We start from the raw sequence: 12,398 nt of genomic DNA on the forward strand, positions 1-12,398 counted from the left end.
CACTTTGCTGTTTGGGACCCTTATTCCTGTTGGTTTGGCCAGTACATATATTCTAACGTCTTATTTTATGTGTATGAGTACTTTGTCTGCATGTGTGTCTATGTAGCATGTGTGTGCCTCATGCCTGCAAAGGTCAGAAGATGGTACTGGATCCCCCAGAACTGGAGTTAGTTGGTTGTCAACTGCCATGTGGATGCTGGGAACTGAACCTGAGTCCTCTGTTAGAGTACTGAGTGCTCTTACTCCCTGAGTCATCTTTCTGGCCCCTGCTTCTTTATATTGAAGATAAATTTTTTTTTTTTTTTTTTGCTCTGTGAAAGCTTGTTAGAAAAAGGGAAAGGCAAGGCCTAAACTGAGGGAAAAATGTTTGCAAATAGATGTCAAACCAAACAATGAGTAAACAAACCTAAAAATGGGCAAAAGAGTTGGACATTCATCTAAGAAAACATGCAGACGTCACAGATGCATGTGCAATGCCCATGTCATGCCACTAGGGAATCTCGGAACAGAGGTGCCCGTGACATTGGGGTGAATGCAACACACCATCTAATAACACCACACGGACATTTCTAGCACCTTTATTGATAGTTGGCAAAACTTGGAAAGGTCTTCCAAGAGGTGAGTCGTTTGGCAAACTTGATACATCCACATAATAGGATATTATTCCGTACCAAAAGGAAATGAGCCATTAATCAATGAAGTCAGTCTGAAAATGACAAATAGTCCTACATGATCCCAATCATGGCATTCTGGTAAAAAGATCAGTGGTGGCCAAGACACACCCTAACATCAACCATGGACCTTAGCTTCCCTGGGTGTAACATGTGCTTTACTGACACAAGGCATTCACATCAGAGGTACAGAGGTTGGAGTACAGTGTCACATAGAGTCCCTTATGTCATGTGCTCAATATATCTGGAAACATAAAACTGCTCTAAAAAACTAAAGGCTAGTTAATTTTTTTAAAGTCACAAATGCCAGGCATGTGCCAGGGTGGTGGCACATGGCTCTAACCCCAGCAGTTGTGGAGCAGCAGCAGGTAGATTGCTGTGAGTTCAAGGCCAGCCTGGTCTACACAGCTAGATCTTGTCTCAAACACAAAACAAAACACAAAAAACAAAATCCCCATACAGAAGAGTGACTCTATTTAAGAACAACATTTTGAGTATTTCTAATTTTGGTTAAAATTAAAATGACTAAATTTTATCACATACTGCTGCTCTGTCCTGCTTTTCTGCTAACAGTTTTCTTGAGATTGTCAATTTCACATACAGCACCTTCCAGAATGATTCCTTTTTGTTTATAGAGGTAAGTTAGTCTTTATAACAGATTTTTTTTTTCATTTGTTGACCCAGTCAAAAATGATGAGCGATAAACTGAAGCTCCCAACCAAGATGCCAGTGATGAGCAGGGAGAGAGCCTGTGGAGACAAAGGGGACAGTGAGTGTGCGCCTATGCAGGGAGAGAGCCTGCGGAGACAAAGGGGGCAGTGAGTGTGCGCCTATGCCCTTGTCTGCAGTGTACTTTTATTTACTCAGTATCAGGGGCTCACTCTGTAGCTCAGGCTAGCCTCAAACACTCAGCAATCCCCTGCCTCAGCCCCTAAGAGCTAGGATTACAGGCCTGAGTCATCATGCCTGACTCCAAAATGTATTTTGTATATTAAGATGTATTGACTTCTTACACATAGTAACAACAACAACAACAACAACAACAACAACTACTACTACTACTACTATTTCTTAAAATGGAAGTCTTAAGCAGTTGAAAACAACCTACCCCAAGCTTCTTCCATGAAAGGAAATCCTCTCTGCTGAGTTTAAGATAAAATAATCCTGGAAACACAAAAATTAGGCACGTTGATGTGCTGGCACCTACAAGGGCAGAGAGAAGACAAGGCGCCGTCAGCTGAGCTGTGTGAGTACTGATTTCATTATTCTGCGTCCTTTTGTGGAGCTGGACACCCAAGCTAGGAGCTCTGCCCATGCTGGGCGGTGTGCTACCTCAGGGCGTCCTCCCTCATCCCTTTTATTACACAGTGTGTGTGTGTGTGCGCGCACGCTTGCAGAACTTACCAACTACACCAAACACATTTCTAATGTCAGGAACATATATTGCTAGCAGAACAATGACACTGTTGAGCGCTAATGTGGTCAGAGAATGCCGAATCCATGAAAATGGAAGATTTGAGAAAAGTATCATCATTAAAGCTTTTCTGGCCTGTACAGCAGAAAAAAAGAGATTCAGGCAAAGGAAAAAGATCAAAGCACAGCGTTTGCTTAGAGAAACACATGTATGGCAACCATAATATTTTTACTCCAAATCATTTATATTCCCCAGATACAGCATAAACTGTCATTATGTGGTGTTTTTATACACATAAACCTTTCTGAGTGAGCTTCATAAAAATTATTTTGCTTAAATTCCATACAAAAGTTTCACAGGCAATTTTTCTTTTTAGGTTTTATAATTTAAAGAATTACAAGCAACAACACCATGTTACAAAATCACAAAGAACAATTTTCATTAAATTCAACAGACAAACTTTCAAGCAGAGAAACAAAACAAAACAAAACAAAAACCCATGGCATGGAAAAGAAATGCCACTTTCTGTCTTATTTCTGTTATCTGTTCCATGGCATAGGAATACAAACACTGTTTCCCACATCTTCCATTGCTAGGGCAGGCTGCTGGCAATCACAGACCACAAGTTTACCCGCCCTCGGCTGGACCTCTGATCCTGCAGGCTCACAGGAAGGGGCAAGGGCTCCTGAAGGCCCGGGTCTTTAGAAACTCACATGAGTTCAAGACACCCATGCAGAAGCATGTCTACTCAAAGCTGTTGTTTTCATTTCATGGAAATTCTTAAGATTCTTATATGTGGTGACTGAATACGGGTGGGAATCTGTTCTGCCTCCTAAATTCTAGAGCAAGTAGAAAGTCTAAGCGGGAACCGGCTTCCTCTGCGGTGAGACCCCTGCCACAGAGCAAGAGGAGCTTATTTTTGCTGACTTGACTTTCTCTTCTTTGTGCACATTCTTTTGAAAACAGAACACAGGCCCCTCCCCCCCCAAAAAACCCCAAACTTTAGAACTATAGTCTAAATTGAAAACAAAACTGAGGGAGAGGTAAATCTAAACTAAATCTCAGAAAGCACAAATTAGCTTCGAGGTTCACTGTTATTTTTGGGCTTTCATGGGACCATATGCTAGTATAAGGTCTTGGATCAATTACTTGACAAATGAATAAGATACACAAGACTAGATGTGATTCAAAGGGTCTGGTCTGCAAAGAATTAGGGAGCCACGACACTAAGCAACAAACCCTTTAGGCATACTTACAGGGAAGTGGATTAGAGGGACTGTCAAGAGTACAGCAAATAGTATGCATAACTTCACAGCCATGACAAGAACATCACGTGGCAAGTATTTACTATAACCTTGTAGTAATTCTGACTCCACTTTGTCTGCAAATAAATTAAAACAATGACAGCAGCAGCAATCAGGGTCTTATGAGATACAAAGATATTAAGTATTTTCTTGAGATGTACACTTCTAAAATATATTACATTTATTTACTTATGAGAGGGTGTCTGTGCCAGCACAGTGGGGCTCAGAGGACAACGTGCAGGACTTGGTTCTCTCCTTTTGCCATGTGGGCCCTGAGAATCAAACTTAGGTCACTGGGCTTTGTGGCTAGTGCTTTTACCTGCTGAGACATCTTGCCAGCCCACGTACGCCCTGACATCTTGCCAGTTCATGTACGCTCTTTTTGTATTCTTTTAAGAAACTTTAAACTAGGACACAAAGAATCTCCAAAATTAACACCAAAATTTATATTTAAAAATATCTCTTTAACCATGTGTTGGTACATGGCTGTAATCACAGCAGTGGGGAGGCAGAAGCAGGTGGATCTTTGTGAGTTTGAGGCTAGCCTGGTCTACCTAGTGTGTTCCTAGGTAGTGAGGCTTAACAACAAAATACAAACCAAAGCAAACTCCTTAGAATGTGTCCATAATTTTAAGGAAAGGGTTACACACTTGTGTAACCTCTGTAAAGTGCTTGCATGTTCACTGCTGAATTTGGTCACTATAGCAACATGAGATACAGAGGCTCAAAAGGACCAGGCAGTTTGCCTAAGAACTCACAGCAAAGGGGCAGAGCAGAGCACCACCTGCTCCCCACACCCCCTTTGTGATAAAGTTTTCCCTCAATACCAGTGTTTTCTCAAGAGCATCCTTTCAGGGATTGTTTCTATAGCCTGCATAGTGTTTTGTGCCTATTATCAGCTTTGTCCATTTCCATCTTGTGTAAAAGAGAAAATGAAGTGTTAAGAAACTGACATGTTTAGTCAGGGCAGTGGGAGGCAGGAGCAGGCTTCCACCTGGCAGCTTCCTTCCCCTCACATGGTCTCCCTCACCCAAGTCACCTTAGGAAGAACGAGAGTGTTCAGCCGCACCTTAGGAGCTCTGGATAAAGATCAGTTTTGATTTGCTTCTGCTTTTCCCAGTCTTAAGAGATAAGAGGACCTCATAAGGACACAGAAGAAAGCTTAGACACCATAAAGAAATTGAACTGGAAGAAGGAGGTTTCAACAAAGAGCTATGGTGATTCTAATCTGAGACTCCAAGGCGCAGAATGACTTAATGTCTTCAGATGACGAGAACTCATGGGCTTCAACAGTTACCGAGTGCGTGGACTGATGGATAAATGTGCTGACATCCACCCTGTGGAAGAGGAGACTCCAGAAAGGAGACGCAGCGCCAGCAGAAGCAAAGGGGACATGGCTGAGGAAGTGACTGCTGCAGTCCGCACGGTGAGCAGGAAGGCCAAGAGGGCAGTGAGGAAGGGAACTGAGAGGCACTGAAGGCCCAGGGAGGCAGCCCTGCACAGGCTTCACACTAGACCTGACGAGCCAAAAGCTCACGGCAGCAGGGTGTAGTGGTTAGTTCTGAGCCAGTGTGATGGGTTCTAGATGACCTGGGAGACTGAGCTCTGGCAACGCCTGCGGGGCTGGGGGTGGGGCAGGGTTAGCTTGCTTAGGTGAGCTGAGGTGGATGACGCCATCCCATGGACTGGGATCCTGGAGTGTATAGAAAGGAGAAAACGCACTGGACAGGACTTCACTACTCCTGAACCTTCTGAGCAGCTCCTGCCACTGTGTCCTCTCTGCCACGATGGCTGTGACCTTGAACCGTGAGACAAAACAAACCCTTTCCCCCTCAGGTCGCTTGTACCTCAGGTATTTTGTTGCAGCAATGAGGGGTGTAACTACGAGAGAAAGAGGAGTGTATTATGACCTGAACCACACACAAGTACAAAGTGAAAGGAAAATATCAGAGACAGGAAACCAGAAAGCCAGAACCATCATCGCTCTGAGCCAGGCTGGTAATCACGGACACAGGGAGAAATACAAATGTCTACAGCGCTCCAGACAAAATTACAGACTGAAGAGCAGGGGTAAGTGGGAGAACTGGGAAGCTCTGGGTTCTATTTCCAAATCTGTGAGGTGCTCATGAGTCTTAGGAGAAATATGGCAAACGACTTCATTTCCATTTTCTGAATCATAAAATGAGTTATTAACACTTCTTGCTTAACAACCTCGCAGACATTAACATGGCCTGGCTACCCACTGCTTGGGCACTGGCCTGGCTCACCAGGGAACTGCTTTAGAAACACTATTAATGTGACTAGAAACAATATTAATGTGAGTTGATACTTACAGATCCCTTTCATCTGACAGGAGTTCAATACTAACGAGGCCTGGGAGTCCTGGATAAAGACTCCAATCAACCGGATGTCTTAGTAACTACACTTACTAGAAGCCCTTTTCTGAGTTGGCCACCCTATACTCTTCTGTAAGGAGCAGATTATAGTACACTTATTTGGCTTCAGAGAAAGCACCACAAATTCCAAAAAGGACTTTTGCAAGTCATTTGTACCATTGGTGTCATGTGGCTGCCTGCTTAACACACCGAGAAGATTTCCATAATTCAGAAAGCTGCCTTTATCTCCAGGACAGGCCACGCTGCTGATCTAGGATAAGACTGCTAACCTAAAAAGATGACTTATAAGCCTGAACTTTAGGGTAGTCCTACCATACTAACAATTTCTTGCTGTCACAGACAGCTTCGCCTATCCCATTTGCAAGCCACAGTAGAAAGCATTTCTTGGTAATGGTTAACGATGGTGAAAAAGAACTACTGCAAGGAACCAACTGTTATTACCTGTGCGCCTTCTGTCTGTGGGACTCCATGATCCCATCAGCTGTGCACTCCTTCAGCGCATAGCATCTGGAACCGCGCATGCTATGGAGAAGGGGTTAAGTTAGAGGCATCCTGACAGCTTCGCTGGATAGCATGGCAAATCCCTGTCTAGCAAACATTTCATCTGCACGGATGACACACAGACATGACAGGGGCTTAGGTGAGCCACGGTTTCCTAAAGTTCCCTTTACACAGAACCTAGAATGAAGGAACATGGCCTGGGTTTTATGTTTGTTGAAGGGAGCAGAGCGTTGAAGGCACAGGATTTGGAGAAAGAAAGGCAGAATCTGAGCTTCAGTTCACTTTCTGTCTGAAGGTAGTGGCCTCATTACTCAAGCTAAACAAACCCATCTGAGTTGTTGTGAGGATCGAAGCAAGCTAGGTAAAACACCTGACCCTTGCTTACACGCCGGCTCACTGGCTGTGTGGCAATCTAGGCTTTCCTTGTTAGGTTCCTCAGAGCTCAGAAGCACCAAACGAATCATGGGATTACCTAACTATTCCTTAGTCAGAACTGGATATTAGTAGGATCTGGAGACTTCTTCCAGGCTGTTCTACTGAGCTCCAGGGGGAAGAGGGGTCTGTACTTGTTAGGCTTTGCTCATCATTGAAGATGCCTAAAACTCATCACAGGATGAATAGCCCCGATCTGAAAACTGAAAATGTGAAGTATTCTGAAATCCAAAATTCACTGAGCATGACACCCACATTCAAAAATCACGATTCATACATGTGAACTCTTTTAGTCCAGAAGCTCAGCAAGTGCTAACCAGCAGTGCTTAGAACAGGTGACTGCAATTAAAAATGCATGCAGCTGTTCTGCCACAGTGTAGCTTTCCGAATGCCAAGAAGCCCAGTTTCAGTATACAACATGCACATCTGAAGGCTTTGTGTTGCTTTGTAGGATGAGGAAAGGCTGATGATCTGCCTCACTTTCACTGCCCTGGGCGGACACTGGGCTCAGCCAGGGAAGTGTGCTTTTCTGGATGATACACACAGAAACCCACTACTCCCATCCTGCAGCAGGCTGAGATGCAGGCTCAGGCTTTGATGATCAGGATGACCTTTGTTCCTGTTGAAGTAACAGGCAAGAAGGAAGACCCACACAGAGCGACTACAAATACGGCACACACTGAAAACACCATGGCGATCGAGCACACACAGAAAGGCGTCATAAGAGAGGGCTCAGTTGGTAGAATGGCTCCCTTGCAGCTATGAGGATCTTTATTCAATCTGGCGTGCGCTTATAATCCCAGTGCTAGGGAGGCAAACATAGGTGGAGACCTTGCAGCTTGCTGACCCGCCAGCCCAGCCTACTTGTAAACTGCAGGCCAAGTGTGAGACTCTGCCTCAAAAAACAAGGTGGGAGGCTCTTGAAGAACGACACCGAGGCTGCCACCTACACACGTGCTCACATGCACCTGCGCATACATACAACATGTACTTAAGAAGACTTAGAAACATAATGGTGAAAAAGATACCTAAAATTGAGACAATCATGACAGTTAGGATGATGGTATATACAGCTGTAAACAGCTCCCACTAGTGAAGGACTATTGTGTGTCTACTACAGTAGGACTGTATACAGAACTCATTTCTGCCTCACTATAGCCCTATGCGGTTATGCTCATGTTACAGATGAGGAGATCAGGACACTTCAAGGTGTAGGCTCCCCTCAAGGTCATAGGGCTACTTAGGCCATGGCAGTTAGTTACTTGATACAGATTTCAGAACCAGTACTTTTCTCAGTGGGCCTAGGAAATGCTGTGGTGTAAGAAACATTGTCTAAAGACTTGGAGCCTGGGAAAACAGGGAAATCAGTACTGATAGAGGTCCACAGCTGTGACCACGGAAGACTAAACCTGAAAGTGCACAAAGCCATCAAACAAGTTACCAGCAGGTAAGTGCCCCCAGGTACAAACGGCTATTTACTTGCAGTTACTGTAAAAACATTCAAAAGAATACATTCAAAATTGGGTGAGTTGAGCGTCATGTGCTATGAGGTGACTGTTTGCAAATTTGCTTATCCTTTCTTGATCTGGCCTTTGTTTTTGTTCTTGATATTCTTGTTGAAAGAGGAAAAAATAAAAAATCCCAACAAACTATGCAGCAGGAAACACTTCCAAAATAAACAAAAGAGAATTTTGCCTATGCTTTATATTTTACAGGTGTCTTTAGGATGGCAGCGATGTGCTTGCACATATGCTGGGAAGATGCGGTCTGAAGGCAGAGTTGTCCTGCAGCTGAGTGCTCGGTGCTGTCTTTTCTGGAGTTGCTCTTTTGTAATGATTGAGCTAGTTTACTCTCCTAACCTCTACGTTGATCATCTAGAGCCTAACATATTGAATATGTAATTTTTTTTTTTGAGACAGCCTTGGCTGTCCTGGAACTCACTATGTAGACCAGGCTGGCCTCAAACTCACAGAGATCCACCTGCCTTTGTCTCTCAAGTTTTGGGATTAAAAGTGTGTACCACCGTGCCCATGCAGTACTGAATATACAATTTAAAAGACCCAAATCATTATTTTATAGAGACACCAATATGAAATTTTACATAAAAGTCTAAGAAGAATTTTAGGGCTAGAGAGATGGCATAGCCAGTAAGAATGTGACTACTCTCAGAGAACAGGAGACGGGCAATCGAGTCGGGTGGCTTGCGGCCACCTGTAACTCCAGCTTGCAGGGCCCCCCATCTGGCCTCCACCAGCACTGCACTCACATGCACAAATTCACACTTAGACACAAATGTACACAGATAATTAAAAATAACAAAAATCTAAAATGAGGAGAAATTTTCCTATGAAGTCATTAATCTTAATCGTGATTTACCTTTGCCAGAGAAAGAGAGGAGACCACAAAGCTGCCGCGGTGCTGAAATGCGGCCTGAACAGATGAACTTGCTAGCAAAAGGCAGAAAGGAAAGCCACAGACAGGGGTGGGGTCACCTGTGCTTCTCTTAATTCCGAGCTAAGAATTAAGGCTATACTCACCATAAAAAGTGAGGTATCCAAAGAGTGCAGACACAAAGTAAACCAGAAAGCTGAATGCAATTGCTGTATTAGTTACGTTCTGCATCCTTTTCTTTGAGGGGCTGAAACACAAAAATGGAAAAGGCTGACAAAGTTAGTGATCTGAATCACACCTGAAGAAAGAGGCGTCTCCGGCTGGTCTAGACAAGCCTGAGTTAGTTCATCGAAGACAGCACACTGAAACTCACCTATGCACACTCACAGACAGCAGCACACTGGAACTCAACTGTGCACACTCACAGACAGCAGCACACTGAACTCACCTGTGCACAGACAGCAGCACACTGGAACTCACCTGTGCACACTCACAGACAGCACACTGGAACTCACCTGTGCACACTCACAGACAAGCACACTGGAACTCACCTGTGCACACTCACAGATAGCACACTAGAATTCACCTGTGGACACTCACAGACAGCAGCACCCTGGAATTCACCTGTGCACTCACAGACAGCACACCAGTGAGGACAGAATTAATGCTTGGTTGCCTCATTTGTTTTAAATTAACAGTTTGAATTCAGAACAATAGGGAGGGATTCATAAATGAAAATGCGATTCAATCTGAAAGCCCCAGAAGTAAACGCACATTTCCAGGGTTGTATAGTACCTTTGAAGTTCACAGTATATGGGCAATATTGAGGTATGGCAGAGAAACGAAAAAGCCATGGTTGGTATGGCATAAACACTCTGAAAAAAATTTAGAACAAAACATTATTAAATGCAACCCCGGTTTTATTTGATAACAGACTCAGCTCTTTTTTGTTTTATTACATTTCTATTTATTTGCTCTGTGTACGTGTGTGCCCACACACCCATGCCACCCAGCATGTGCAGAGGTCAGGGGATAATTAGTGGGAGTCAGTTTTCTTCTTCCACTGTGTGAGTCCTGGTGAGCAGGGTCATCAGGCTTGATGGTGGGCAGGGACCCAACAGCACAAATGAGCCATCCTGCCAGCCCAACAATAAAGTCCCTTAAAAACAAAACAAAAAACCAACCAAACAAAAACCCAACAACAACAACAACAACAACAAAAAAAACCAAAAACTCAGTCAAATTTATCTACAATTACCAGCAAAAGCTGTAGCTCACAGGTGGCTCATGTTGCTTTATTACCATCAGCATCTTTCACATTATTTGGATAAGAATAATTTAGATAAGACATAAATAGCTACATTTAAATAACTTTTTTATTGTAAGTTCCAGTCGCTTTAAGGTATGCACAATTTAAATGCATCTCATTACCCTACGCAGCAATCGCCAATGTTTTCGAATCTGCTTCTACTTACTGAAGTAGGCACTAAAAATAGACGCCACATCTTTGCACTGCCAGAATCTTTGAACCAAGATCTTTCTTAATGAGCACAAAGACCATTAATTCTAGACCTGAAAAACTCCTTGGGATCCTGTGTAATACATAAGCCTAGTTTCTTTAAAAATTATTATTAGAATACTCAGCAAGAGCCAGAGAAAACTAGCAAGCCAAAAGTTACCCTCTAAATTAAAGTACTGTCTTTAACAAATGGATGGTAATGATTTATTTTCTCTTTTCTGGTCTAAAAATATTTCTCCTTAGCTAGCGTTAGGCTGGTCACCAAAAGAAGTTCCCCATGAAGAGCTACTTTGGGATACAGTACCTAGGAAGCTGTGGAGTTCCCTGAGCTAGATGAGAGAAGTGGGTGAGTGAGTCACAAATTCTGTTTCATAAACTGCTCAGTGTCCTAGTGTATCAATCACCATACCTAGATCTTTATGGCCCGTGGGGGTCTTTGCCAAATGAAAGATGTGGTAACCTCCCTTGTGGGGCTTGGGGGACATTTCTAAGTTGTAAACTGCAGATAAAAAGCAAAGTTCTGCATGGAGGACTAACCACATTGGCATCCTACACTAACAAAGCTGGGCAGCGAGGAGAGCATAAATACAAGGTAGAGAGGACGAGACTCCCAGAACAGGAAGGCTCAGCCTTTCCACTAGCGGCAACCTAGGGACCATGTCGATGGCGCCCCCCATTTCCCTGCCTGGGCTCTGGGACTCGTCCAGGCATCTCCAGGATCCTACAGCTCTCCCAGAGTGGGCACGGGACTTGGTTTTCTGTTCTCTGCTCTGAGCATCATAAATTTCCCCTGGAACGCTGTTCAGAAGGTGTGTTGGCAGGGCTCAGTGCTGGCCCAGCTAGGAGGCTGTTTAGCTAGAGACCAAAGTCCTACTCACAGGGGCGGAGTTTTTGATGTAATTGGTGATTTAGCTTTACAAGTCCAGAGTGAAACAGGAAAACTGTATCCACAGAGGACCTCACTGGCCAGACCAGACATTTGGTAAATCTGTTCTTCTAGGCAAAGGCCCATTTAAAACAGGCTCCATTTAAAAGCATGCCAAAAGAAAGAAAAGAAAAAGGTGGCTGTTTCAGAACGGGCCACCCTGTGTTAAATAATATTTTTCTTCTGGTAGGCAGTCCTATACTTAGCACTTTCATGAAAATTAATTAGTTACAGGTACAAAGACCTAAGAGACCCTGTTACACAAATCTCTTAAAACTTGAAATGTGAAAAATCAACCGAAAGTATCTGTTAATAACTTACACACCTCTTTGGAGAAATGAAAGAGCTTTGGTTTACAGTCATCTGTAGTGTTTGAAATCTGTTTAAGAGTATTGAGGGGAAAAGAGAAACCAATAGGTATTAAAAGTCAGAATACATCAACAAATATGATGAATTTATTACTACTAGAATTTCAAATCAAATTACTTCAAAGCAAAGCTCTAAAATGCAATGAACCGTTACTTTCTTCATTAATTAGGAAAATAATCATTTTTCTTGCATTTTTTTCCTTTCAGCTGCAAAGTTAAAATTAAGAAAGCTAAAAATTATTACCTGAAAGACTGCACTGATGCAACTTAAGGTCACAGGACAAGGGATGGACCATTTTTTAATTACTACCTGTTTAAACAAAGGAAACACAACCAGCACTTAGAAGATCTATAATAAAATCCATCACAAGTTGATGTCAACCAGGACAGCTCTTAAACAGTGCCAAACGAGAGGCTAAAAGATGATTCCTTGATGCTCCTATCCCAGACTGAATGGGCCCCGGGCAGAGGGTTAGG

At 43.3% G+C, this 12,398-nt stretch overlaps 1 protein-coding gene across 2 annotated transcripts in view; it reads right to left on the bottom strand.

Moving 5' to 3' along the window:
- Nucleotides 1–562: 562 nt before the first annotated feature.
- Nucleotides 563–12,398, bottom strand: part of SLC38A6 (solute carrier family 38 member 6) — a 60,498-nt gene continuing 48,662 nt past the window's right edge. For both annotated transcript variants that reach the window (XM_084793005.1, XM_084793004.1), the window contains exons 9-16: nt 12,166–12,231; nt 11,879–11,932; nt 9,905–9,984; nt 9,256–9,356; nt 3,342–3,466; nt 2,076–2,220; nt 1,780–1,874; nt 563–1,420 (exon numbers count right to left, since the gene is read on the bottom strand). In XM_084793005.1, the coding sequence (XP_084649131.1) occupies nt 1,340–1,420; nt 1,780–1,874; nt 2,076–2,220; nt 3,342–3,466; nt 9,256–9,356; nt 9,905–9,984; nt 11,879–11,932; nt 12,166–12,231 (747 nt within the window). In that variant the 3' untranslated portion in view covers nt 563–1,339. The remainder of the gene's footprint in view (nt 1,421–1,779; nt 1,875–2,075; nt 2,221–3,341; nt 3,467–9,255; nt 9,357–9,904; nt 9,985–11,878; nt 11,933–12,165; nt 12,232–12,398) is intronic.

The sequence above is a fragment of the Acomys minous genome (assembly GCF_964271855.1).
Source record: "Acomys minous genome assembly, chromosome: 8".
In the NCBI taxonomy this organism is placed as follows: domain Eukaryota; kingdom Metazoa; phylum Chordata; class Mammalia; order Rodentia; family Muridae; genus Acomys; species Acomys minous.